This window comes from Sylvia atricapilla, unplaced genomic scaffold (genome assembly GCF_009819655.1).
Source record: "Sylvia atricapilla isolate bSylAtr1 unplaced genomic scaffold, bSylAtr1.pri scaffold_100_arrow_ctg1, whole genome shotgun sequence".
In the NCBI taxonomy this organism is placed as follows: domain Eukaryota; kingdom Metazoa; phylum Chordata; class Aves; order Passeriformes; family Sylviidae; genus Sylvia; species Sylvia atricapilla.
In genome coordinates, this window is record NW_027077028.1 from 44,436 (window position 1) to 72,376 (window position 27,941).

Below are 27,941 nucleotides of genomic sequence, written 5' to 3' on the forward strand. Positions count from 1 at the left end.
CATGGAGTTGTGTTGGTCATCATGGGGATTTTGGCCACCACAGAGGTCTTGGCCATCGTGGAGGTTTTGGCCACCACAGAGGTCTTGGCCAATGTAAAGGTCTTGGCCATCGTGGAGATGTGTTGGCCACCGCAGAGGTATTGGCCATCATGGAAGGTTTGGAAATCATAGAGGTTCCATGGAAGTCTTGGCCACCATGGAGTTGTCTTGGTCACCATGGGGATTTTGGCCACCACGGAGGTCTTGGCCACCATGGGGATGGGTTGGCCATCATGGAGATTTTGGCCACCACAGAAGTCTTGGCCAATGTAAAGGTCTTGGCCATCATGGAGGTCTTGGCCATCCATCATGGAAGTGTGTTGGCCACCATGAAGATCTTGGCCACCCTAGAGGTCTTGGCCACCATGGAGGTGTGTTGGCCATCATGGAGACCTTTCCCACCATAGAGATCTTGGTCACCCTAGAGATTCTGGCCACCATGAAGGTCTTGGCCACCATGAAGGTCTTGGCCACCAAAAAAGGGTTTGGCTACCTTAAAGATCTTAGCCATCGTAGATGTGTTGGCCGCTGTGGAGATCTTGGCCATCATGGAGGTCTTGGCCACCATGAAGGTCTTGGCATCATGGTCTCCCTGCCCCTTCCTGGTGCCCTGGTCCTTGGTGACCATCTCGGTGACCAAACTGACCACTTGGATGTCTTGGCCACCCAACCATGGTGGCCCCCTGACGTTGACCTTTGGCCATCCTCAATGTCTTGGTCACTTTTGTCTTCCTGGCTTTGGCCATCCTGGTCACTGGTGACCACGCCACCATGGACAACTGACCCCTGTGGACATCTCCAGCAGTCTCTTTGACCCTGGCCCTTGGTCACTCTCATGTCTTGGTCAACCCAGTTGTGTTGACCACAATGGTCAGCCTGACCTGGTCTTTGGCCAGTGGTGACCAGCAAAGCCCCGTTCCTCGGTCACTCTGGACACCTTGACCACCACAGCCACCTCAAACCCGCCGTGACCTTGGCCATCTTGGCTTTTGGCCAATGACCAGTGACCGAGATGACCCTTGGGGCCACCACGGATGTCCAGCCCATCCTGGTCCCTCAATCCTCCTGTCCTTGGCGGTCACAACCGTGGGTCACTCCGGACATCTCGGCCACCACAACCCCCAGGTGACATCTCCACGCCCTCGGTCACCCCGCGGTGTCACCCCGCGGTGTCACCCGGTGTCCCCACTCACGGTGATGGGGACGCTGTCCTTGTTGGCCGGCATGTTGAGGACCAGCCTGGCCGTGCCGTCGCGCTGCGTGGACACCTGGCCCTGGAAGCCATCGGCCTCGACGGTGACACGCTGCGCCGGAGACTGGTCGGGGTTGGTGACATAAACCTGGAGGGGACACCGGGGGACGCGGGGACGTCACGGGGGGACGTGGAGTGAGGGAAGGGAGCTGGGAAGGGGTTGTGTCACCAGCAGGGGACACCGGGAAGTGACATTGGCTCTGGGAAGGGGCAGTGACACTGGGAAGGGACAGTGACACTGGGAAGGGACAAGGGAAAGGGGCAGTGACACTGGGAAGGAGTGGTGGCACCTGGAAAGGGTGGTGGCACCTGGAAAGGGTGGTGGCACTTGGAAGGGGCACTGGGAAGGGACAATGATACTGGGAAGGAGTGGTGGCACTGGGGAGGGGCAGTGACACTGGGAAGGGACAATGATACTGGGAAGGAGTGGTGGCACTGGGAAGGGGCGGTGACACTGGGAAGGGACAATGATACTGGGAAGGGGTGGTGACACTGGGAAGGGGCAGTGACACTGGAAAGGGGCAGTGACACTGGGAAGGGGTTGTGTCACCAGCAGGGGACACTGGGAAGTGACATTGGCTCTGGGAAGGGGGGGTGACACTTGGAAGGAGTGGTGGCACTGGGAAGGAGCAGTGACACTGGGAAGGGGGGTGACACTTGGAAGGGGTGGTGACACTGGGAAGGGAAGGTGACACTGGGAAGGGACAATGATACTGGGAAGGAGTGGTGACACTGGGAAGGGACACTGCCACCAGGAAGGGCCAGCCCAGTGACACAGGGACACCCCACGGTCCCCTGCCCCTCTCAGGTGACACGGGGACATCACCCAGGGACTTCCCCTCCACCCCCGAGCCCTGTCCCCCTCCCAGGCCAGTGCCACCACCGCTGTCCCCAGGATGTCACCAACCCTGAGGTCAAAGGGCATCCCCGGCTTGAAGTACTTGGGGGTGTGGGTGAAGTGGATGCTGTAGGGGGACGTCACGATCTTGATGCCAGTGCGCTGGGCCTCCACCATGTCACTGCCTGTGGGGACATCGCGGTGTCACCTGGGGTCCCTGTCCCCATCCCTGTCCCCTCTGTGTCCCCTCTGCCACCGCGCTGTGCCTCCACCATGTCACTGCCTGTGGGGACACGGCAGTGTCACCTGCGGTCCCTGTCCCCTGTCCCCTGTCCCCTCTGCCACCACACTGGGCCTCCACCATGTCACTGCCTGTGGGGACATCGCAGTGTCACCTGCGGTCCCTGTCCTTGTCCCTGTCCCCTGTCCCCTCTGCCTGTGCGCTGTGCCTCCACCATGTCACTGCCTGTGGGGACATCGTGGTGTCACCTGGGGTTCCTGTTCCCTATCCCTGTCCCCTCTGTGTCCCCTCTATGTCCCTCTCTGCCACTGCGCTGGGCCTCCACCATGTCACTGCCTGTGAGGACATTGCAGTGACACCTGGGGTCCTTGTCCTCTGTCCCTGTCCCCTCTACGCCCCCTCTGCCACCACATCATGTCACTGCCTGTGGGGACAATGGCAGTGTCACCTGGAGTCCCTGTCCCCTGTCCCCTATCCCTGTCCCCTGTCCCCTCTGCCACCGCGCTGTGCCTCCACCATGTCACTGCCTGTGGGGACAATGGCAGTGTCACCTGCAGTCCCTGTCCCCTGTCCCTGTCCCCTATCCCTGTCCCTGTCCCCTGTCCCCTCTGCCACCGCGCTGTGCCTCCACCATGTCACTGCCTTGGGGACAATGGCAGTGTCACCTGGAGTCCCTGTCCCCTGTCTAGGAACAGCCCCTGGGTGGCTCCAGATGTCCCCCCCTCCATCCTCGCTGTCCCCAACCCCACATGTCCCCCGAGCCACATCACTGCTGTCACCACTTTGTCCCCACCATCCCTCCTGTCCGGCCCATGCCCCACTGTCCTTGTCACCCCCAGTCCCTGGTATTCCTCTACTGTCCCTGTCCCCGCTGTGTCCCCCACTGTCCCTGTCCCCCATGTCCCCGCTGTGTCCCCGTGTCCCCCCACTGTCCCTGTCCCCCATGTCCCTTTGTGTCCCCGTGTCCCCCTGTGTCCCCCCACTGTCCCTGTCCCTGCTGTGTCCCCCCACTGTCCCTGTCCCCTGCATCTCCCCATCATCCCTGTCCCCTCTGTGTCCCCCTGCTGTCCTTGTCCCCCATGTCCCTCTGTGTTCCTCCATGTCCCCACACTGTCCCGGTCCCTCTGTGTCCCCTTGCTGTCCCTGTCCCCCCCATGTCCCCCACTGTCCCTGTCCCCCATGTCCCCGCTGTGTCCCCGTGTCCCCCCACTGTCCCTGTCCCCCATGTCCCTTTGTGTCCCCGTGTCCCCCTGTGTCCCCCCACTGTCCCTGTCCCCCATGTCCCCCACTGTCCCTGTCCCCTGCATCTCCCCATCATCCCTGTCCCCACTGTGTCCCCCTGCTGTCCCTGTCTCCCATGTCCCTCTGTGTCCCCCCCGTCCCCCTGCTGTCCCTGTCCCCGTGTCCCCCCGTGTCCCCTGTATTCCTCCACTGTCCCTGTCCCCCCAGTGTCCCCCCCGTGTCCCCTGTATTCCTCCACTGTCCTTGTCCCCGTGCCCCCCGTGTCCCCTGTATTCCTCCACTGTCCCTGTCCCCCATTGCTCCATCCACCGTGTCCCCCTGCTGTCCCTGTCCCCCCTTGTTCCCCCGTGTCCCCCTGTGTCCCCCTGTGTCCCCCCGTGTCCCCGCACAGACCTGACTCGGTGATGACGGTGACAGTGACATAAAGGGAGTGTCCCACCAGCTCCTGGAGGTTGGGGAAGCGCTCGCGCACGTGAGCCATGGAGAGCACGGCGTCAGCGTCACCGTCCTGCACCTGGGGACACGGGGACACGGGGACACGGGGACAGGGTAAGGGACAGCACGGTGTCACCGTCCTGCACCTGGGGACACGGGGACACGGGGACAGGGTAAGGGACAGCACGGTGTCACCGTCCTGCACCTGGGGACACGGGGACACAGGGACAGGGTTAGGGACACCACGGTGTCACCGTCCTGCGCCTGGGGACACGGGGACACGGGGACAGGGTTAGGGACAGCACGGCGTCACCGTCCTGCACCTGGGGACACGGGGACACAGGGACAGGGTTAGGGACAGCACGGCGTCAGCGTCACCGTCCTGCACCTGGGGACACGGGGACACGGGGACAGGGTTAGGGACAGCACGGTGTCACCGTCCTGCACCTGGGGACACGGGGACATGGGGACAGGGTTAGGGACAGCACGGCGTCACCGTCCTGCACCTGGGGACACGGGGACAGGGTTAGGGACAGCACGGCGTCACCGTCCTGCACCTGCGGACACGGGGACCGGGGACAGGGTTAGGGACAGCACGGTGTCACCGTCCTGCGCCTGGGGACATGGGGACACGGGGACAGGGTTAGGGACAGCACGGTGTCACCGTCCTGCGCCTGGGGACATGGGGACACGGGGACAGGGTTAGGGACAGCACGGCGTCAGCGTCACCGTCCTGCACCTGGGGACACGGGGACACGGGGACAGGGTTAGGGACAGCACGGTGTCACCGTCCTGCACCTGGGGACACGGGGACACGGGGACAGGGTTAGGGACAGCACGGTGTCACCGTCCTGCACCTGGGGACACGGGGACATGGGGACAGGGTTAGGGACAGCATGGCGTCACCGTCCTGCGCCTGGGGACACGGGGACAGGGTTAGGGACAGCACGGCGTCACCGTCCTGCACCTGGGGACACGGGGACACGGGGACAGGGTTAGGGACAGCACGGTGTCACCGTCCTGCAATTGGGGACACGGGGACACGGGGACAGGGTCAGGACGGCACGGTGTCACCGTCCTGCACCTGGGGACACGGGGACACAGGGACAGGGTTAGGGACAGCACGGCGTCAGCGTCACCGTCCTGCACCTGGGGACACGGGGACACGGGGACACGGGGACAGGGTAAGGGACAGCACGGTGTCACCGTCCTGCACCTGGGGACACGGGGACACGGGGACAGGGTAAGGGACAGCACGGTGTCACCGTCCTGCACCTGGGGACACGGGGACACAGGGACAGGGTTAGGGACACCACGGTGTCACCGTCCTGCGCCTGGGGACACGGGGACACGGGGACAGGGTTAGGGACAGCACGGCGTCACCGTCCTGCACCTGGGGACACGGGGACACAGGGACAGGGTTAGGGACAGCACGGCGTCAGCGTCACCGTCCTGCACCTGGGGACACGGGGACACGGGGACAGGGTTAGGGACAGCACGGCGTCACCGTCCTGCACCTGGGGACACGGGGACACGGGGACAGGGTTAGGGACAGCACGGCGTCACCGTCCTGCACCTGGGGACACGGGGACACGGGGACAGGGTTAGGGACAGCACGGTGTCACCGTCCTGCACCTGGGGACACGGGGACATGGGGACAGGGTTAGGGACAGCATGGCGTCACCGTCCTGCGCCTGGGGACACGGGGACAGGGTTAGGGACAGCACGGTGTCACCGTCCTGCAATTGGGGACACGGGGACACGGGGACAGGGTCAGGACGGCACGGTGTCACCGTCCTGCACCTGGGGACACGGGGACACAGGGACAGGGTTAGGGACAGCACGGCGTCAGCGTCACCGTCCTGCACCTGGGGACACGGGGACACGGGGACACGGGGACAGGGTAAGGGACAGCACGGTGTCACCGTCCTGCACCTGGGGACACGGGGACACGGGGACAGGGTAAGGGACAGCACGGTGTCACCGTCCTGCACCTGTGGACACGGGGACACAGGGACAGGGTTAGGGACAGCACGGTGTCACCGTCCTGCACCTGGGGACACGGGGACACGGGGACAGGGTTAGGGACAGCACGGTGTCACCGTCCTGTGCCTGGGGACAGCCAGGGGACACGGGGACAGGGTTAGGGACATGGATGGGGACAGGGATGGGGACAGGAGATAGAGATGGGGACAGTGCCAGTGTTGGGGACAGAGACAAGACCAGGGCTGGGGACAAGGACAGGTTCACTGGGACAGGGCTGGGGACAGGGACAGGATGGGGGACAGGGACAGGGTTGGGGACAAGGACTGGGACAGTGCCAGGGTACAGTGTTGGGGACAGGGACAATGCTGGGACTGGGCACAGGTTTGGGGACAGGGACAGCGGCAGGGTTGGGGACAGCATTGGGGACAGTGCCAGGGCTGGGGACAGCACTGGGGACAGTGCTGGGGACAGTGCTGGGGACAGTGCAAGGGTTGGGGACAGCACTGGGGACAGCGCTGGGGACAGTGTTGGGGACAGCGGCAGGGCTGGGGACAGCGTTGGGGACAGTGCCAGGGTTGGGGACAGCATTGGGGACAGCGCTGGGGACAGTGCCAGGGTTGGGGACAGTGCTGGGGACAGTGTTGGGGACAGCGGCAGGGCTGGAGACAGCGTTGGGGACAGTGCCAGGGTTGGGGACAGCGCTGGGGACAGTGCCAGGGTTGGGGACAGTGTTGGGGACAGCCCCAGGGTTGGGGACAGCATTGGGGACAGCGCTGGGGACAGCATTGGGGACAGTGGCAGAGCTGGGGACAGCATTGGGGACAGTGCCAGGGTTGGGGACAGCGCTGGGGACAGTGCAAGGGTTGGGGACAGCACTGGGGACAGCGCTGGGGACAGTGTTGGGGACAGCGGCAGGGCTGGGGACAGCGCTGGGGACAGTGGCAGGGTTGAGGACAGCACTGGGGACAGTGCCAGGGTTGGGGACAGCGCTGGGGACAGCAGCAGAGGTGGGGACAGCGCTGGGGACAGCGGCAGGTTTGAGGACAGCACTGGGGACAGTGCTGGGGACAGTGCCAGGGTTGGGGACAGCGTTGGGGACAGTGTCACTCACAGACACGCGCCGCAGGGACTGGGGGATGCTCCTCTTCTCGTCGTCCACCATGACCCCGAAGAGGACAAAGGCCACGCCCTGCACGTGCTTCCCGTACAGGTACCTGGGGACGGCCACCGGGGGTGTCACCGTGTCACCGCGTGGGTCACCGTGTCACCGTGTCACTGTGTCACCGTGTCACCGTGTGTGTCACCGCGTGTGTCACCGTGTCACTGTGTGTGTCCCCCTCACATCCCCATTACTGCCATTCCTGTCCCCACAGCTGCCTGGGGACGGCCACCGGGGGTCACCGTGTCACCGTGTGTGTCACCATGTCACCGTGTCACTGTGTCACCGTGTCACCGTGTCACTGTGTCACCGCGTCACCGCGTGGGTCACCGTGTCACCGTGTCACTGTGTCACCGCGTGGGTCACCGTGTCACTGTGTCACCGTGTCACCGCATGTGTCACTGTGTGTGTCACCATGTCATCGTGTGTGTCACTGTGTGTGTCACTGTGTCACCGTGTCACTGTGTCACCATGTGTATCACCGTGTCACCGCATGTGTCACCATGTCACTGTGTGTGTCCCCATTACCGCCATTTCTGTCCCCACAGGTACCTGGGGACGGCCACTGGGGGTCACCGTTGTCACCGTGTCATCGTGTGTGTCACTGTGTGTGTCACCGTGTCACTGTGTCATCATGCGTGTCACCATGTCACTGTGTGTGTCACCATGTCATTGTGTCACCGTGCCACCATGCCACCGTGTCACCGCGTGGGTCACCATGTCACTGTGTCACCATGTCACCGTGTGTCGCTGTGTGTGTCACCATGTCATCGTGTGTGTCACCACGTGTGTCACCGTGTCACTGTGTCACCATGTGTATCACCGTGTCACCGCATGTGTCACCACGTCACTGTGTGTGTCCCCATTACTGCCATTTCTGTCCCCACAGGTACCTGGGGACGGCCACCGGGGGTCACCGTTGTCACTGTGTCATCGTGTGTGTCACTGTGTGTGTCACCGTGTCACCGTGTCATCATGCGTGTCACCATGTCACTGTGTGTGTCACCGTGTCACCGTGTCACTGTGCCACCGTGTCACCGTGTCACCGCGTGGGTCACGTGGGTCACCGTGTCACTGTGTCACCATGTCACCGCATGTGTCACTGTGTGTGTCACCATGTCATCGTGTGTGTCACCACGTGTGTCACCGTGTGTGTCACTGTGTCACCGTGTCACTGTGTCCCCATGTGTATCACCGTGTCACCGCATGTGTCACCATGTCACTGTGTGTGTCCCCATTACTGCCATTTCTGTCCCCACAGGTACTTGGGGACGGCCACCAGGGGTCACCGTTGTCACCGTGTCATCGTGTGTGTCACTGTGTGTGTCACCGTGTCATTGTGTCACCGTGCCACCGTGTCACCACCCCACCATGACCCCATCCTGCCGCCCCTGTCCCTGTCATCGACCCCTGCCACCACCGCCACCAATGTCCCCATGCCACCCCGTGTCTGTCCCCTCCAGACTGTCCCCTGCCCGCCCGGGGGACAGCAGGGGGCAGAGCTGTCCCCAGAGGGGACCGGTGGCTGTCACCTGGCCAGGATGGACACGTGGAAGTCCTCCTGGCGGTCGATGTACAGGAACTTCTCCTCGGGCTCCAGGGACACCTCAAAGCTGGGCAGCACTGCGGGGACATCGGGGACATCACTGGGGACATCATTGGGGACATCGGGGACATCAAGGACATCGGGGGCACCATTGGGGACATTGGGGACATCATCGGGGACACTGGGGATATTGGGGACACCATTGGGGACATTGGGGACATCGGGGACATCGGGGACATCATCAAGGACATCATTGGGGACATTGGGGACATCAGGGACATTGGGGACACCATTGGGGACATTGGGGACATCGGGGATATTGGGGACATCATCAGGGACATCATTGGGGACATTGGGGACATCAGGGACATTGGGGACACCATTGGGGACATTGGGGACATCGGGGATATTGGGGACATGGAGACATCATTGGGGACATGAGGGACATTGGGGACATCAGGGACATTGGGGACATCGGGGACATCATTGGGGACATCAGGGACATCGTGGACATGGGGGACATTGGGGATATTGGGGACACCATCGGGGACATTGGGGACATCGGGGACATTGGGGACGCCATCGGGGACATCGGGGACATTGGGGACATTGGGGACATCAGGGATATTGGGGACATGGAGACATCATTGGGGACATTTGGGATATTGGGGATATTGGGGACACCATCGGGGACATAAGGGACATTGGGGACATCGGGGACATGGGGGACATCGAGGACATTGGGGACATTGAGGACATGGGGACATCGGGGACATCATCAGGGACATCGGGGACATTGGGGACATTGGGGACATTGGGGACATCAGGGATATTGGGGACATGGAGACATCATTGGGGACATTTGGGATATTGGGGATATTGGGGACACCATCGGGGACATAAGGGACATTGGGGACATCGGGGACATGGGGGACATGGGGGACATTGGGGACATTGAGGACATGGGGACATCGGGGACATCATCAGGGACATCGGGGACATTGGGGACATCATCAGGGACATCATCGGGGACATCATCAGGGACATTGGGGACATCAGGGACATTGGGGACATCGGGGACATTGGGGACATCGGGGACATCATCGGGGACATCAGGGACATCGGGTCCCCATGTCCCCATCCTGCCACCCCTGTCCCTGTCATCCCACCCCTGTCACCGCCACCACCAATGTCACCGTGTCCCCTCACTGCCACCCCTGTCCCTGTCACCCCGCCAGTGTCCCCGTGTCCCCGTACGGCCATCGGTGACAGCAGTGACCCCGGCGCCACCCTCGGGGACAGTCCCCGTGTCCCCAGGGGACACTCACCGTACTCCTTGACCTCGAAGTGGGCGTCGAACACCTGCTCCGGGGAGTCCTCGAACTTGGCCGAGATGGTCCAGGTGCCCAGGCTGGGGGACAGTGACAGCGAGGGGACAGGGACACCGAGGGGACAGCGGGGACAGTGACAGAGAGGGGACAGTGACAGAGAGGGGACCGTGACAGAGAGGGGACAGTGGGGACAGTGACAGAGAGGGGACAGTGTCACCGAGGGGACAGCGGGAACAGTGAGGGGACAGTGACAGCGAGGGGACAGAGAGGGGACAGCGGGGACAGTGACACCGAGGGGACAGCGGGGACAGTGAGGGGACAGCGTCACCGAGGGGACAGTGAGGGAACAGTGACAGAGAGGGGACAGTGGGGACAGTGTCACCGAGGGGACAGCGGGGACAGTGAGGGGACAGGGACACCGAGGGGACAGAGAGGGGACAGTGTCACCGAGGGGACAGCGGGGACAGTGAGGGGACAGGGACACCGAGGGGACAGAGAGGGGACAGTATCACCGAGGGGACAGAGAGGGGACAGCGGGGACAGTGAGGGGACAGTGTCACCGAGGGGACAGCGGGGACAGTGAGGGGACAGGGACACCGAGGGGACAGAGAGGGGACAGTGTCACCGAGGGGACAGAGAGGGGACAGCGGGGACAGTGACACCGAGGGGACAGCGGGGACAGCGAGGGGACAGCGGGGACAGCGAGGGGACAGCGTCACCGAGGGGACAGCAGGGACAGTGACAGCGAGGGGACCGTGACAGAGAGGGGACAGAGAGGGGACAGTGTCACCGAGGGGACAGCGGGGACAGTGAGGGGACAGCGACACCGAGGGGACAGAGAGGGGACAGCGTCACCGAGGGGACAGTGACACCGAGGGGACAGTGAGGGGACAGCGAGGGGACAGCGGGGACAGTGAGGGGACAGCGGGGACAGTGAGGGGATAGTTTCACCGAGGGGACAGAGAGGGGACAGGGAGGGGACAGTGAGAGGACAGAGAGAGGACAGTGTCACCAAGGGGACAGTGTCACCGAGGGGACAGCAAGGGGACAGCAGGGGCCAGAGAGGGGACAGCGAGAGGACAGAGAGGGGACAGAGTCACCGAGGGGATGGCGAGGAGACAGTGTCACGGTGTCCCCATCCTGCCAGCCCTGCGGGATGTCCCCAAGGCCACCCGGGGGCGGTGACACCCACCTGACCACCTCGGGCAGGTTGTGGTTGAGGATCAGGATCCCGTTCTTGGAGGGCGACGACACCGGCACTTGTTTGATGATGACGTTGTCGGGCGTCTGAGGGGACACGCGTGTCACCTCCCTGTGTCACCTCCCTGCCATGGGTCACCTCCCTGTGTCACCTCCCTGTGTCACCTCCCTGTGTCACCTCCCTGCCATGGGTCACCTCCCTGTGTCACCTGCCATGTCACCTCCCTGTGTCACCTCCCTGTGTCACCTGCTGTGTCACCCCCCCCGCCACGTGTCACCTCCCCATGTCACCTCCCCGTGTCACCTCCCTGTGTCACCTCCCTGCCATGGGTCACCTCCCTGTGTCACCTCCCTGTGTCACCTGCCATGTCACCTCCCGGTGTCATCTCCCTGTGTCACCTCCCGGTGTCACCTCCCCATGTCACCTCCCTGTGTCACCTCCCTGTGTCACCTCCCCGTGTCACCTCCCTGTGTCACCTCCCTGCCATGGGTCACCTCCCCGTGTCACCTCCCCGTGTCACCTCCCCATGTCACCTCCCTGCCATGGGTCACCTCCCTGTGTCACCTCCCCATGTCACCTCCCGGTGTCACCTCCCTGTGTCACCTGCCATGTCACCTCCCGGTGTCATCTCCCTGTGTCACATCCCTGTGTCACCTCCCCGTGTCACCTCCCTGCCATGGGTCACCTCCCTGTGTCACCTCCCCATGTCACCTCCCAGTGTCACCTCCCGGTGTCACCTCCCCATGTCACCTCCCTGTGTCACCTCCCCATGTCACCTCCTGGTGTCATCTCCCTGTGTCACCTGCCATGTCACCTCCCCGCGTCACCTCCCGTTGTCACCTCCCGGTGTCACCTCCCGGTGTCACCCACCTTGACCTCCACGATGACCGTCTTGGCCAGCGGCTGCATGAGGTGACCCACGGTGAAGAGACGGCAGAGCACTGGGGACACAGGGGACACCGTGAGGGGACATGGGGACACAGGGGACACCCAGCACTGGGGACACGGGGGACACCGTGAGGGGACACGGGGACACAGGGGACACCCAGCACTGGGGACACAGGGGACACCGTGAGGGGACATGGGGACACGGGGGACACCGTGAGGGGACATGGGGACACAGGGGACACCCAGCACTGGGGACACAGGGCACACCGTGAGGGGACATGGGGACACAGGGGACACCCAGCACTGGGGACACAGGGGACACCGTGAGGGGACATGGGGACACAGGGGACACCCAGCACTGGGGACACAGGGGACACCGTGAGGGGACATGGGGACACCCAGCACTGGGGACACAGGGGACACCGTGAGGGGACATGGGGACACAGGGGACACCGTGAGGGGACACGGGGACACAGGGGACACCGTGAGCGGACATGGGGACACCCAGTACTGGGGACACAGGGACACAGGGGACACCGTGAGCGGACATGGGGACACCCAGTACTGGGGACACAGGGGACACTGTGAGGGGACATGGGGACACCGTGAGGGGACATGGGGACACGGGGGACACCCAGCACTGGGGACACAGGGGACACCCTGAGGGGACATGAGGACACAGGGGACACCCAGCACTGGGGACACAGGGGACACCGTGAGGGGACATGGGGACACGGGGGACACCGTGAGGGGACATGGGGACACAGGGGACACCCAGCACTGGGGACACAGGGCACACCGTGAGGGGACATGGGGACACGGGGGACACCCAGCACTGGGGACACAGGGCACACCGTGAGGGGACACGGGGACACAGGGGACACCCAGCACTGGGGACACAAAGGACACCGTGAGAGGGGTCACCTGGGGACACGGTGAGGGGACACCTGGGGACGTCTGGGGACACCCAGCACTGGGGACACAGGGGACACAGTGAGAGGGACATGGGGACACGGTGAGGGGACACCTGGGGACGTCTGGGGACACCCAGCACTGGGGACACAAGGGACATGGTGAAAGGACACCTGGGAACACCTGGGGACACCCAGCAGTGGGAGGGGACACAAGGGACACGGTGAGAGGGGACAAGGACAGAGTGGGGACATGAAGGACAAGGTGAGGGGACAAGGGGGACAAGGTGAGCACAGGAATGGGGACACCCAGCACTGGGAGGGGACACGGGGGACAGTGTCCTCATCCCCTCAATGTCCCCAGGTGTCCCCAGGTGTCCCCCTCCGCTCAATGTCCCCACAGTGTCCCCACAATGTCCCCATCCCCTCGATGTCCCCACAATGTCCCCATTCCTGGGATGTCCCCACACTGTCCCCATCCCCTCGATATCCCGCCAGTGTCCCCATCCCCTCGATGTCCCCAGGTGTCCCCAGTGTCCCTGGTGTCCCCATCCCCTCAGTGTCCCCATCCCCTCGATGTCCCCAGGTGTCCCCAGTGTCCCTGGTGTCCCCATCCCCTCAGTGTCCCCATCCCCTTGATGTCCCCCCAGTGTCCACATCCCCTTAATGTCCCCAGTGTCCCCATGCCATCGATGACCCCAGGTATCCCCAGGTGTCCCTGGTGTCCCCATCCCCTCTATGTCCCCACTGTCCCCGCTGTCCCCATTGTCCCCATTGTCCCCAGCTGTCCCCATTGTCTCCACTGTCCCCACTGTCCCTGCTGTCGCTGGTGTCCCCGCTGTCCCCATTGTCCCCATCCCCTCGATGTCCCCGCTGTCCCCGCTGTCCCCGCTGTCCCCGCTGTCCCGCTGTCCCCAGTGTCCCCTGTCCCCAGTGTCTCCATTGTCGCCATTGTCCCCACTGTCCCCAGCTGTCCCCGCTGTCCCCGCTGTCCCCAGTGTCCCCGCTGTCCCCACTGTCCCCATTGTCCCCATCCCCTCGATGTCCCCGCTGTCCCCGCTGTCCCCACTGTCCCCAGTGTCCCTGCTGTCGCTGGTGTCCCCGCTGTCCCCATTGTCCCCATCCCCTCGATGTCCCCGCTGTCCCCGCTGTCCCCATTGTCCCCGCTGTCCCCGCTGTCCCCGCTGTCCCCATTGTCCCCACTGTCCCCAGTGTCCCCAGTGTCCCCTGTCCCCATTGTCCCCGCTGTCCCCGCTGTCCCCGCTGTCCCCAGTGTCCCCTGTCCCCTCACCGGTGGCCCCGGGGGTGTAGATGGGTTTGTCGGTCTGCACGAAGATGTGGCCGCTCTGGAGGGACACCAGCAGCACCTTCTCCAGTGTCACCGTGTCCGTCTTCGCTGTCACCGCCACAAACTGCTTCCCCCGCACCGGGGACAGCGACTTGGCCGACACCTGCGGGGACAGGGACATGGTGACACATTGGGGACACACACAGTGACACACAGGGACACACAGGGACACACAGGGACACACAGGGACAGCGACTTGGCCGACACCTGCGGGGACAGGGACACGGTGACATGGGGACACAATGGGGACACACTGGGACAGCGACTTGGCCGACACCTGCGGGGACAGGGACACGGTGACACAATGGGGACACAATGGGGACACACAGGGACAGCGACTTGGCCGACACCTGCGGGGACAGGGACACGGTGACACACTGGGGACACACTGGGGACATTGGGGACACCTGCGGGGACAGGACACACAGTGACACAGAGTGACACACAGAGACACACAGGGACACACTGGGGACATCTGCGGGGACAGGGACACAGAGTGACACACAGTGACACACAGTGACACACTGGACATGGGGACACACAGAGTGACACAGAGTGACACAGAGTGACACACAGTGACACACTGGGGACACTGGGGACACCTGTGGGAATATTAGGGACACACTGGGGACACCTGCAGGGACAGGGGACACCATGACATCTGCAGGGACATTGGGGACATCTGCAGGGACACTGGGGCATCTGTGGGGACAGGGGACACTGGGGACATCCATGGGGACATCTGTGGGGACAGGGGACATTGGGGACATCTGCACAGACAGGGGACACTGGGGTCACCACAAGTGACTGTCCCCAGGACACCGGAGTGACCGTCCCCAGAGTGACTGTCCCCAGAGTGACCGTCCCCAGAGTGACCGTCCCCAGGACACCAGAGTGACCGTCCCCAGAGTGACCATCCCCAGAGTGACTGTCCCCAGGACACAGGAGTGACTGTCCCCAGAGTGACCGTCCCCAGGACACCAGAGTGACCGTCCCCAGGAGTGACCATCCCTCTGTCCCCCACCTCCGGACATTGCCCACCCCAGGTCAGGGTCCAGCCCCAGTGTCCCCTCCCGGGCAGTGACCGCGGGGACAATGACAGGGACAGTGACCGGGAGGGGGGACACTGACCGGCAGGGGGAGGTGACAATGACCAGGGGGAGGTGACAGTGACCAGGGGATGGTGACACTGACCAGAGGGCGGTGACAATGACTAGAGGATGGTGACACTGACCAGGGGGTGGGGACGCTGACCAAGGGGCGGTGACACTGACCAGCAGGAGGAGGTGACACTGACCAGAAGGGGAGGTGACACTGACCAACAGGGGGTGGTGACACTGAGCAGCAGGGGGAGGTGACACTGACCAGCAGGAGGAGGTGACACTGACCAGAAGGCAGTGACAATGACCAGGGGGAGGTGACACTGACCAGAAGGCAGTGACACTGACCAGAAGGGGAGGTGACACTGACCAGGGAGAGGTGACAATGACCAGGGGGAGGTGACACTGACCAGGGGGAGGTGACACTGACCAGAAGGGGAGATGACAATGACCAGAAGGGGAGGTGACAGTGACCAGGGGGAGGTGACAATGACCAGGGGGAGGTGACACTGACCAAGGGGATGGTGACAATGACCAGAAGGGGAGGTGACACTGACCAGGAGGTGGTGACAATGACCAGGGGGAGGTGACACTGACCAGCACAGGGAGGTGACACTAACCAGGGGGAGGTGACACTGACCATGGGGAGGTGACACTGACCAGGGGGAGGTGACAATGACCAAGGGGCGGTGATGCTGACCAGCAGGGGTGGGGACACTGACCAGAAGAGGGAGGTGACACCGACCAGGGGGTGGTGACAGTGACCAGGGGGAGGTGACAATGACCAGAAGGGGAGGTGACACTGACCAGGGGGTGGTGACACTGACCAGGGCGAGGTGACCCCGTACCTTGACGGTGGCCGTGGCCATCATGCCCTGCTCGGGGCGCAGCTCCACGTTGGTCTGGAAGAGCACGTGCTGCTTCTGGGGGAAGTCCTGCACCAGCACATGGACCTTGGTGGCCTTGGTCACCCCGGGGGCCTCCAGGACAACCTGCTCGTCCGTGTCCAGCCGCAGCACGGCCGGCGTCACCATCGTCACCCTGGGGACACCCCGGGAGTGTCACAGCGCCCTGGAGACCCCAAATCTGTCCCCACAGTGTCCTAAAGACCCCAAATCTGTCCCCAGAGCACCCAGAAACCCCAAATCTGTCCCCACAGTGACCTAAAAACCCCAAATCTGTCCCCAGAGCACCCAGAAACCCCAAATCTGTCCCCAGAAACCCCAAACCTGTCCCTAAATCATCTGGGGACCTCACACTGCCCAGAAACCCCAAATCTGTCCCCAGAGACCCCAAATCTGTCCCCACAGTGCCCCAGAAACCCCAAATCTGTCCCCAGAGACCCCAAATCTGTCCCCACAGTGTCCCCTGCTCATCTCTGTCGAGCCGCAGCACGGCCAGTGTCACCATCGTCACCCTGGGGACACCACGGCAGTGTCACGGGGCCCTGGGGGCATCACAGCACCCAGAAACCCCAAAAATCTGTCCCCACAGTGACCTAAAAACCCCAAATCTGTCCCCAGAGCACCCAGAAACCCCAAATCTGTCCCCAGAAACCCCAAAAATCTGTCCCCACAGTGACCTAAAAACCCCAAATCTGTCCCCAGAAACCCCAAATCTGTCCCTAAATCATCTGGGGACCTCACACTGCCCAGAAACCCCAAATCTGTCCCCAGAGACCCCAAATCTGTCCCCACAGTGTCCCCTGCTCATCTCTGTCGAGCCGCAGCACGGCCAGTGTCACCATTGTCACCTTGGGGACACCATGGGAGTGTCACAGCGCCCTAGAGACCCCAAATCTGTCCCCAGAGACCCAAAATCTGTCCCTAAGTCATCTGGGGACCTCACACTGCCCAGAATCCCAAATCTGTCCCCACAGTGTCCCAGAGACCCCAAATCTGTCCCCAGAGACCCCAAATCTGTCCCCACAGTGTCCTGGGGACATCACACTGCCCAGACACCCCAAAAATCTGTCCCCAAAGTGTCCTGGGGATCTCACAGCACCCAGAGCCCCCAAAATCTGTCCCCAAAGTGTCCCAGGGACCCAGAAACCCCAAATCTGTCCCCACAGTGTCCTAGAGACCCCAAATCTGTCCCTAAATCATCTGGGGACCTCACACTGCCCAGAGACCCCAAATCTGTCCCCAGAAACCCCAAATCTGTCCCCAAAGTGTCCTGGGGTCATCACACTGCCCCGGTGACCCCCAAATCTGTCCCCAAAATGTCCCGGGGACCCAGAAACCCCAAAATCTGTCCCCAAAGTGTCCTGGGGACATCACACTGCCCCAGTGACCCCAAATCTGTCCCCACAACACCCTGGAGACATCACACTGTCCTGGAGACCCCAAAATCAGTCCCCAAAGTGTCCCGGGGACCCAGAAACCCCAAATCTGTCCCCACAGTGTCCTAGAGACCCCAAATCTGTCCCCAGAGACCCCAGAGACCCCAAATCTGTCCCCACAGTGTCCTGGGGACCCCAAATCTGTCCCTAAATCATCTGGGGACCTCACACCGCCCAGAACCCCAAATCTGTCCCCAGAAACCCCAAAATCTGTCCCCAAAGTGTCCTGGGGATATCACAGGACCCAGAGCCCCCAAAATCTGTCCCTGAATCATCTTGGGGACCTCACAGCACCCAGAAACCCCAAAAACTGTCCCCAAAATGTCCCAGGGACCTCACAGCACTCAGAAACCCCAAATCTGTCCCCACAGTGTCCCAGAGACCCCAAATCTGTCCCCACAGTGTCCTGGGGACATCACAGCACCCAGAACCCCCAAAATCTGTCCCTGAATCATCTTGGGGACCTCACAGGACCCAGAAACCCCAAAAACTGTCCCCAAAATGTCCCAGGGACCTCACAGCACTCAGAAACCCCAAATCTGTCCCCAAAGTGTCCTGGGGTCATCACACTGCCCCGGTGACCCCAAAATCTATCCCCAAAATGTCCCGGAGACCCAGAAACCCCAAATCTGTCCCCACAGTGTCCTGGGGACATCACACTGCCCAGAAACCCCAGAAATCTGTCCCCAAAGTGTCCTGGGGATCTCACAGCACCCAGAGCCCCCAAAATCTGTCCCCAAAGTGTCCCGGGGACCCAGAAACTCCAAATCTGTCCCCACAGTGTCCTAGAGACCCCAAATCTGTCCCTAAATAATCTGGGGACCTCACACTGCCCAGAGACCCCAAATCTGTCCCCAGAAACCCCAAATCTGTCCCCAAAGTGTCCTAAAGACTCCAAATCTGTCCCCAGAGACCCCAAAATCTGTCCCCAAAGTGTCCTGGGGACATCACACTGCCCCAGTGACCCCAAATCTGTCCCCACAACACCCTGGAGACATCACACTGTCCTGGAGACCCCAAAATCAGTCCCCAAAGTGTCCCAGGGACCCAGAAACCCCAAATCTGTCCCCACAGTGTCCTAGAGACCCCAAATCTGTCCCCAGAGACCCCAGAGACCCCAAATCTGTCCCCACAGTGTCCTGGGGACCCCAAATCTGTCCCCAGAGACCCCAAATCTGTCCCCACAGTGTCCTGGGGACCCCAAATCTGTCCCTAAATCATCTGGGGACCTCACACCGCCCAGAGACCCCAAATCTGTCCCCACAGTGTCCTGGGGACATCACAGCACCCAGAACCCCCAAAATCTGTCCCTGAATCATCTTGGGGACCTCACAGGACCCAGAACCCCAAAAACTGTCCCCAGAATGTCCCAGGGACCTCACAGCACTCAGAAACCCCAAATCTGTCCCCACAGTGTCCCAGAGACCCCAAATCTGTCCCCACAGTGTCCTGGGGACATCACAGCACCCAGAACCCCCAAAATCTGTCCCTGAATCATCTTGGGGACCTCACAGGACCCAGAACCCCAAAAACTGTCCCCAGAATGTCCCAGGGACCTCACAGCACCCAGACACCCCAAAATCTGTCCCCAAAGTGTCCTGGGGACATCACACTGCCCCAGTGACCCCAAAACCTCTCCTCACAGCACCCAGAACCCCCAAAATCTGTCCCCTCAGTGCCCTGTGGTCATCACACTGCCCCGGTGACCCCAAATCTGTCCCCACAGTGTCCTAGAGACCCTAAATCTGTCCCCTCAGTGCCCTGGGGTCATCACACTGCCCCCGTGACCCCAAATCTGTCCCCACAGTGTCCTAGAGACCCTAAATCTGTCCCCTCAGTGCCCTGGGGTCATCACACTGCCCCCGTGACCCCAAATCTGTCCCCACAGCACCCAGAGCCCCCCAAATCCATCCCCAGATCCCCCAAATGCCCCATTACATCCCAGTATCCGCCATCCCATTTGGGGCTGGGGGTCCCTGGGGGGTTTTGGGGGGTTTTGGGGGGGTCTCGGATACGGGGGGTCCAGGCTGGGGTCCCATGGGGGGGTCCTGAGGTTTGGGGGATCCCAAAATGGGGGTCCCATATGGGTGGGGGTCCCATGGGTGGGTGGAGGTCCCAAAATGGGGGGTCCACGGGGGTCCCATGGGTTTGGGGGGCTCCTGGGGGTCCCCAAAAAAGAGGATTTGATGGGAGAACCCCAGGGGAGATCCCGGGGGGGTTAAAAGAGGGGGTCCCAGGGGTGGGGGGGTCCTAAAAGAGGGGGTTCCATGGGGGTCCCACAGGTGGGTGGGGGGCCCATGGGTGAGTGGGGGTCCCGTGGATGGGGGCGGGGCCCAATGAGTGAGTTGGGGGTCCTATCGGTGAGTGGGTGGGGGTCCCTCAGGTGGGTTGGGAGACCCTGGAAGGGTGGGGGGTCCCACAGGTGAATGGGTGGGGGTTCCACAGGTGGGTGGGGTCCCACAGGTGGATGGGGGGGGTCCCAAGGATGGGTGGGGGGTCCCGCAGGTGAATGGGGAGGGGTCCCACAGGTGAATGGGTGGGGGTCCCACAGGTGGTTTGGGGGTCCCCTGGAAGGGTGGGGGGTCCCAAGGATGGGTGGGGGTCCCACGGTGGGTGGGGCGTCCCGCAGGTGGGTGGGGGTCCCACAGGTGGATAGGAGGGTCCCACAGGTGGATAGGAGGGTCCCACAGGTGGATAGGAGGGTCCCACAGGTGAATGGGTGGGGGTCCCACAGGTGGTTCGGGGGTCCCGCAGGTGGGTGGGGTCCCACAGGTGGATTGGGAGACCCCCGGAAGGGTGGGGGTCCCGCAGGTGGATTGGGGGTCCCACAGGTGGATGGGTGGGGGTCTGACACGAGGGTTGGGGGGTCCCAAGGGTGGGGGTCCCACAGGTGGGTGGGTGGGGGTCCCAAGGGTGGGGGTCCCAAGGATGGGTGGGGGTCCCAAGGGTGGGGGTCCCACAGGTGGGTGGGGGTCTCACACGAGGGTTGGGGGGTCCCAAGGGTGGGGGTCCCGCAGGTGGGTGGGTGGGGGTCCCAAGGATGGGTGGGGGTCCCGTGTCTCACAGCTCTGCCTGGGCGGGGGTCGCGGGCTGCCCGAGGAGGAGGAGGAGGAGGAGGAAGAGGCCGGGGGGGGTCAGCGGAGGCCCCATGGCCGCGGGGAGGGGACGGCGACACCGGCGACACCGGCGACAGTGGCGACAGTGGCCGGGGGGGGGGTGGGGGTCCCTTTATGGCCGCCCCGGGGGTTAATGGGTAACCCGGGCCCACCCATGGGTGGGGGAGGGGGCGGGGGGAGGGGGAGGGGGGCTCTGGGCACCCTGGGGTGGGGGATGGGGGGAGGTGACACCGCGGGGACACGGCGGGGACAGCGCGGGGACCCCCCGCGGGGGGAGGGGGTGCCACTCGCTGAGGGGGGGGGAGGGGGTCCCGCGCCTTGGGGTGCCCCCCGGGGTGGGGGAGGGGAGGGGTGGGGGGAGGGGCGGCGCGCTCGTTCCTCATTTCGGGGAAGGCGCTGGCGAGGGGCCACCGGCGGGCTTGCGACATCGCGGGGACACCGCGGGGACAGCGCGGGGGGGGCCGGGGGGACAGCGGGGACACTGGGGGGACAGCGAGGGGACACTGGGGGGACACTGGGGGGACAGTTCGGGACACTCAGGGGACATCGGGGGGACAGTGAGGGGACACTGGGGGGATAATGGGGACACTGGGGACAATAGGGACACTGGGGGACACTGGGGACACTGGGGACACTGGGGGGACATTGGGAGACATTGGGAACACTGGGAGGGCACTGGGGGGGACACTGGGGGACAGTGGGGACACTGGGGGACACTGGGGACACTGCAGGGTAAACCGGGGGGACACTGGGGGACTGTTGGGGACACTGAGGGGGACACTGGGGACAGCGGGGACACTGGGGGGACACTGGGGGGACACGGGGGGACACTGGGAACACTGGAGACAGTGGGGACACTCGGGGACACTGCGGGGACACTGGGGGGACATTGGGAAGACACTGGGGACACTGGGGGGACAGTTGGGAACACTGGGAGGGCACTGGGGGGACAATGGGGACACTGCGGGGGACACTGAAAGGACACTCGGGGGCACCAGGGGACACCGGGGAGACACGGAGGGGACACTGCGGGGTACACTGGGGACACTGGGGGGACACTGGGGACACTGGGGGGACACTGAGAGGACACTCGGGAGGCATTGGGGGGACACTGGAGGACACTGGGGGACACTGAGGGGACACTGGGAAGACATTGGGAAGACACTGGGGACACTGGGGGACACTGAGGGGACACTCAGGGGACACTGGGGGACACTGGGGACACTGAAAGGACACTGGGGGGACACCAGGGTGGGTCCTCCTGGAGATCCCCCAGTAGGGGACAGACACCTGGTGAGCCCCTGGTGACCCCTGACAGGACCTGGGTGACCTCCAGGACCTTTGGTAGGACCTGGACACCGGGGCCACCTCCTGGACACCTGGACACTGGGGTCACCTTCTGGACACCCGGGTCAACTCCTGGTCACCTCCTGGTCACCCAGGTCACCTCCTGGACCTGGACACCTGGGGCCATCCTGGACCTCCTGGGCCACCCGGACACCTCCTGGACCTTCCAGGCCACCATGTCTGACCACCTGGACTCCTCTGGACCTCACCTGGGCCACCTGGGCCACCATGCCCAGGTCACCTGGACCCCTCTAGGACCCCCTGGGCCACCTGGACACCTTCTGGGCCACCATCTCTGACCACCTAGACCCTCGTGGGACCCCCTGGGCCACCTGGAGTCCTCCTTGACCTCCTGGGCCGCCACATCCAGGTCACCTGGACCTGCTGGGCCACCACATTCGGGTCACCCAGACCCCTGGGCCACCATGTCCATGTCACCTGGACACCTGGGTCACCACATCCAGCCACCTGGACACCTGGGCCACCACATCCAGGTCACCTGGACACCTGGGTCACCACATCCAGCCACCTGGACACCTGGGCCACCACGTCTGGGTCACCTGACCCCCTGGGCCACCACGTCCAGGTCACCTGGACACCTGGGTCACCACATCCAGGTCACCTGGACACCTGGGCCACCACATCCAGGTCACCTGACCCCCTGGGCCACCACGTCCATGTCACCTGGGCCCCTGGGCCACCACGTCCATGTCACCTGGCCCCCTCCTGGGACCTTGGCCTGGCTCCAGTCCCCAGATCCCCCCTCCATGTCCCACTTGTCCCCTTGTCCCCGTGGCGGTGGCAGCTCCTCCATGACGGTGACGGTGACGGTGACAGGGAGGTCCCCGGAAGCCACCCGAAGCCACCCGGGCCCAGTTCCCGTTGTCCCCCGCGGCACCCCTGGGGCGCAGGCGCCACTCCTCCGTTGTCCCCTGGGCCACCACCTCTGTCCTTCCGCCACCTGCCCGGGCCAGGCCACCGGCGCTGACCACCGCGGGCTGTCCCCTCCGGCCACCGGAGCGCGGCCGGAGCAGGAGGAGCCCGTCGGGGACACGCGGACGTGGCGGAGGCACGGGGACCCGCATCTGTCACTTGTCACCGGAGGTGGCCCCGCGGGGCCCCGGCGCCTCCGGTTCCTCCCCTTCCTGGGGGGAAGGGACCCCCCGTGCCCGGAGCCACCTCAGGAGGGGACAGAGGAGCCCAGGTTTGTCCTGGGGGTCACCAGGGGTCACAGGGGTCAGCTGGGGGTCACCAGGGGTCAGCTGGGGGTCATCACCTCAGGAGGGGACAGAGGAGCCCAGGTTTGTCCTGGGGGTCACCAGGGGTCACTGGGGTCAGCCAGGGGTCACCAGGGGTCAGCCGGGGGTCACCAGGGGTCAGCCAGGGGTCACCAGGGGTCACCGGGGGTCACCGGGGTCAGCCGGGGGTCACCAAGAGTCAGCCAGGGGTCATCACCCCAGGAGGGATCAGAGGAGCCCAGGTTTGTCCTGGGGGTCACCAGGGTTCAGCCGGGGGTCACCAGGGGTCAGCCAGGGGTCGTCAGCCAGGTCCTGCCCAGGCCACACAGGGCAGGGCCTCACCTGGTGCTGTGCTGGACAGGGGTGGTGACACCGGGAGCTCACCTGAACTGGGACCTGGCCTGGGATCTCACCTGCACCAGGATCCCGTTTCCTCTGGGACCTGATCTCCAAAGGATCTGACCTCCACAGGATCACACCTGCACCGGGATCTCACCTCCACCAGGTACTGACCTCCACCAGGATCTCATTTCCACCGGGATCTCACCCGCTCTGGGATCCCATCTCCGTCAGCTCCTGGCCAGAAGCTGATGGTTGGACCCCCTCCCACTGACTGCTCCACAGTTCACCCTGCCAGGACCCACCTCCATCAGAGTTCATCCTGCCAGGACCTGTCTCCACTGAAATTCATCCTGCCAGGACCCACCTCCATTGATCCCTCCAGGACCCACCTCCACCAGCTGCTCCACAGAGGTTTTATCCTGCCAGGACCCACCTCCTCTGAAATTCATCCCACCAGGACCCATCTCCATTGAAATTGCTCGCACCAGGACCCATTTCCACTGAAGTTCACCCTGCCAGGACCCACCTCCATCAGAGTTCATCCTGCCAGGACCTGTCTCCACTGGAGTTCACCCTGCCAGGACCCACCTCCGTCCACTCCTCCCCGGAAACTGATCCTTCCAGGACTCACCTCCATTGATCCCACCAGGACCCACCTCCACTGGAGTTCACCCTGCCAGGACCCATCTTCATTGAAATTGATCCTGCCAGGACCCAACTCCATTTGAGTTCATCCCGCCAGGACCCATCTCCACCGGAGTTCATCCCACCAGGACACACCTGCATTTGAGTTCACCCTGCCAGGACCCACCTCCAGCAGAGTTCATCCCACCAGGACCCACCTCCACTGAAATTCATCCTGCCAGGACCCACCTCCATTGATCCCTCCAGGACCCACCTCCATCAGAGTTCACCCTGCCAGGACCCACCTCCAGCAGAGTTCATCCTGCCAGGACCCGTCTCCACTGAAGTTCACCCTGCCAGGACCCACCTTCATTGGAATTCATCCCACCAGGACCCACCTCCATTGAAGTTCACCCTCCAGGACCCACCTCCATCAGCTGCTCCACAGAGGTTTATCCTGCCAGGACCCACCTCCATCAGAGTTCACCCTGCCAGGACCCATCTCCATTGGAATTCATCCCACCAGGACCCATCTCCACTGAAGTTCACCCTGCCAGGACCCACCTCTGTCCACTCCTCCCCGGAAACTGATCCTGCCAGGACCCACCTCCACTGATCCCACCAGGACCCACCTCCGTTGATCCCACCAGGACCCACCTCCACCGAAGTTCACCCTGCCGGGACCCGTCTCCATCGAGGCCCACCCCCGCAGTCCCCCGGTCTGGTGTCCCCGCTGTCCCCATGGAGGTGTGGCGGCAGTGTGCCCACTGGCTGGTGGCCGCGCGCGTCCTGCCCGCGGGTCACCGCGCCAGCGGCCCCGGGGGACAGGTGTGGGACCTGGCGCAGGCGCTGCGGGACGGGGTCCTGCTGTGCCACCTCCTCAACGCCCTCCTGCCCCGCGCTGTCCCCTCCCGCGACATCTGTCCCCGGCCACAGATGTCACAGGTGACGGCCGGGGGGGACAGGGAGGGACACGGGGGGCTGTGGCAGTGACAGGGACAGTGGTGGGCCGGGAGGAGGGTGGTGGCCGAGATGGGGACAGTGACAGTGACAGTGACAGTGACAATGTCAGTGACAGTGACAGTGACAGTGGTGGGCCGGGAGGAGGGTGGTGGCCGAGATGGGGACAGTGACAGTGACAATTGTGGGCGGGGAGGAGGGTGATGGCCGTGATGGGGACAGTGACAATGGCAATGACAGTGACAATGACAGTGACAGTGACAGTGACAGTGACAGTGACAGTGATGGGTGGGGAGGAGGGTGATGGCCATGATGGGGGCAGTGACAGTAACAATGTCAGTGACAATGGTGGGTGGGGTGGAGGGTGGTGGCCGTGATGGGGACAGTGACAGTGACAATGTCAGTGACAATGGTGGGTGGGGTGGAGGGTGGTGGCCGTGATGGGGACAGTGACAGTGACAGTGACAGTGACAGTGACAGTGACAGTGACAGTGACAATGACAGTGACAATGGTGGGTGGGGTGGAGGGTGGTGGCTGAGATGGGGACAATGACAGTGACAATTGTGGGTGGGGAGGAGGGTGGTGGCCGTGATGGGGACAATGACAGTGACAGTGACAGTGACAATGACAGTGACAGTGGTGGGTGCAGATGAGGGTGGTGGCCGAGATGGGGACAGTGACAATGACAGTGACAGTGACAATGTCAGTGACAATGGTGGGTGGGGTGGAGGGTGGTGGCTGTGATGGGGACAATGGGGATGGTGATGGGGACAATGACAGTGACAGTGGTGGGTGGGGAGGAGGGTGGTGGCCAAGATGGGGACAGTGACAGTGACAATGTCAGTGACAATGGTGGGTAGGGTGGAGGGTGGTGGCCGAGATGGGGACAGTGACAGTGACAGTGACAGTGACAGTGACAGTGACAGTGACAGTGACAATGACAGTGACAGTGGTGGGTGCAGATGAGGGTGGTGGCCGAGATGGGGACAGTGACAGTGACAATTGCGGGTGGGGAGAAGGGTGGTGGCCAAAATGGGGGCGATGACAGTGACAATGTCAGTGACAGTGGTGGGTGGGGAGGAGGGTGGTGGCCAAGATGGGGACAATGGGGATGGTGATGGGGACATCGATGGTGACAATGATGGACGTGGATGAGGGTGGTGGCCGTGATGGGGACAGTGACAGTGACAGTGGTGGGTGTGGATGAAGGTGGTGGCCATGATGGGGACGATGGGGATGGTGTTGGGGACATTGATGGTGACAGTGACAGGGCTGGTGCGATTGAGGCTGACAGGGCAATGATGACAATGGTGACATTGATGGTGACAATGGTGGGTGCAGATGAGGGTGGTGGCCGTGATGGGGACAATGGGGATGATGATGGGGACACGATGGTGGCCATGAGGGGGACAATGGGGATGATGATGGTGACATCGATGATGACAGTGGTGGCGCAGATGAGGGTGGTGGCCGTGATGGGGACAGTGGGGATGGTGACAATGGTGACATGAATGGTGACAATGGTGGTGCAGATGAGGGTGGTGGCCATGATGGGGACAGTGGGGATGGTGACAATGGTGACATCGATGGTGACAGTGGTGGCGCAGATGAGGGTGGTGGCCATGATGGGGACAGTGGGGATGGTGACAATGGGGACATGAATGGTGACAATGGTGGTGCAGATGAGGGTGGTGACTGTGATGGGGACAGTGGGGATGGTGACAATGGTGACAATGGTGGTGCAGATGAGGGTGGTGACTGTGATGGGGACAGTGGGGATGGTGACAATGGTGACAATGGTGGTGCAGATGAGGGTGGTGGCCATGAGGGGGACAGTGGGGATGGTGACAATGGTGACAATGGTGGTGCAGATGAGGGTGGTGGCCATGATGGGGACAGTGGGGATGGTGACAATGGTGACATGGATGGTGACAATGGTGGTGCAGATGAGGGTGGTGGCCATGATGGGGACAGTGGGGATGGTGACAATGGTGACATGAATGGTGACAATGGTGGTGCAGATGAGTGTGGTGGCCACGGTGGGATGATGGTCCCCGCAGTGGGGATGATGTGGGGACACTGACGGTGACAATGACAGGGCTGACGCAACTGAAGATGGGCAGTGATGGCAGGGGAACAGTGGGGATGGCACTGGTGACATTGATGACATCGATGGTGACAATGATGGATGTAGCTGAGGGTGGTGGCGATGACGGGGACAATGGGGATGATGGTGGGGACACGCAGGCTGTTGGTGATGGTGACAATGACGGTTTATGTGAATGAGGGTGACAGGGCAGTGACAACAATGGGACAATGGGGATGATGATGATGATGATGGTGACATTGACGGTGACAATGACGGTTACAGTGACATGGTGACGGTGACACCAGTGACAGTGACATGGTGATGGTGACACTGCTCACGGTGACACGGTGATGGTGACACCGGTGA

General features: G+C 62.9%; 2 protein-coding genes across 4 annotated transcripts in view; both read right to left on the reverse strand.

Moving 5' to 3' along the window:
* The window catches only part of C3 (complement C3), a 59,437-nt gene extending 38,401 nt beyond the window's left edge, over nucleotides 1-21,036 (reverse strand). For 2 of the 3 annotated variants that reach the window (XM_066340088.1, XM_066340087.1), the window contains exons 1-11: nucleotides 20,923-21,036; nucleotides 16,366-16,558; nucleotides 14,361-14,520; nucleotides 12,141-12,211; nucleotides 11,262-11,356; nucleotides 10,067-10,149; nucleotides 8,725-8,815; nucleotides 7,145-7,247; nucleotides 4,006-4,126; nucleotides 2,199-2,314; nucleotides 1,233-1,379 (exon numbers count right to left, since the gene is read on the reverse strand). In XM_066340088.1, coding sequence (XP_066196185.1) covers nucleotides 1,233-1,379; nucleotides 2,199-2,314; nucleotides 4,006-4,126; nucleotides 7,145-7,247; nucleotides 8,725-8,815; nucleotides 10,067-10,149; nucleotides 11,262-11,356; nucleotides 12,141-12,211; nucleotides 14,361-14,520; nucleotides 16,366-16,558; nucleotides 20,923-21,008 — 1,266 coding nt within the window. In that variant the 5' untranslated portion in view covers nucleotides 21,009-21,036. The remainder of the gene's footprint in view (nucleotides 1-1,232; nucleotides 1,380-2,198; nucleotides 2,315-4,005; nucleotides 4,127-7,144; nucleotides 7,248-8,724; nucleotides 8,816-10,066; nucleotides 10,150-11,261; nucleotides 11,357-12,140; nucleotides 12,212-14,360; nucleotides 14,521-16,365; nucleotides 16,559-20,922) is intronic. The other variant, XM_066340089.1, reaches the window with a different exon arrangement.
* A 4,849-nt stretch (nucleotides 21,037-25,885) lies between these two features.
* LOC136374693 (hepatitis A virus cellular receptor 1-like) lies at nucleotides 25,886-27,565 on the reverse strand (the record flags this gene model as incomplete). Its single annotated transcript, XM_066340086.1, has 2 exons — nucleotides 25,886-26,020; nucleotides 26,634-27,565. Coding segments are annotated over 2 exons (1,067 nt in total), but the record flags the coding sequence as incomplete, so codon positions are not given.
* Nucleotides 27,566-27,941: the final 376 nt, after the last annotated feature.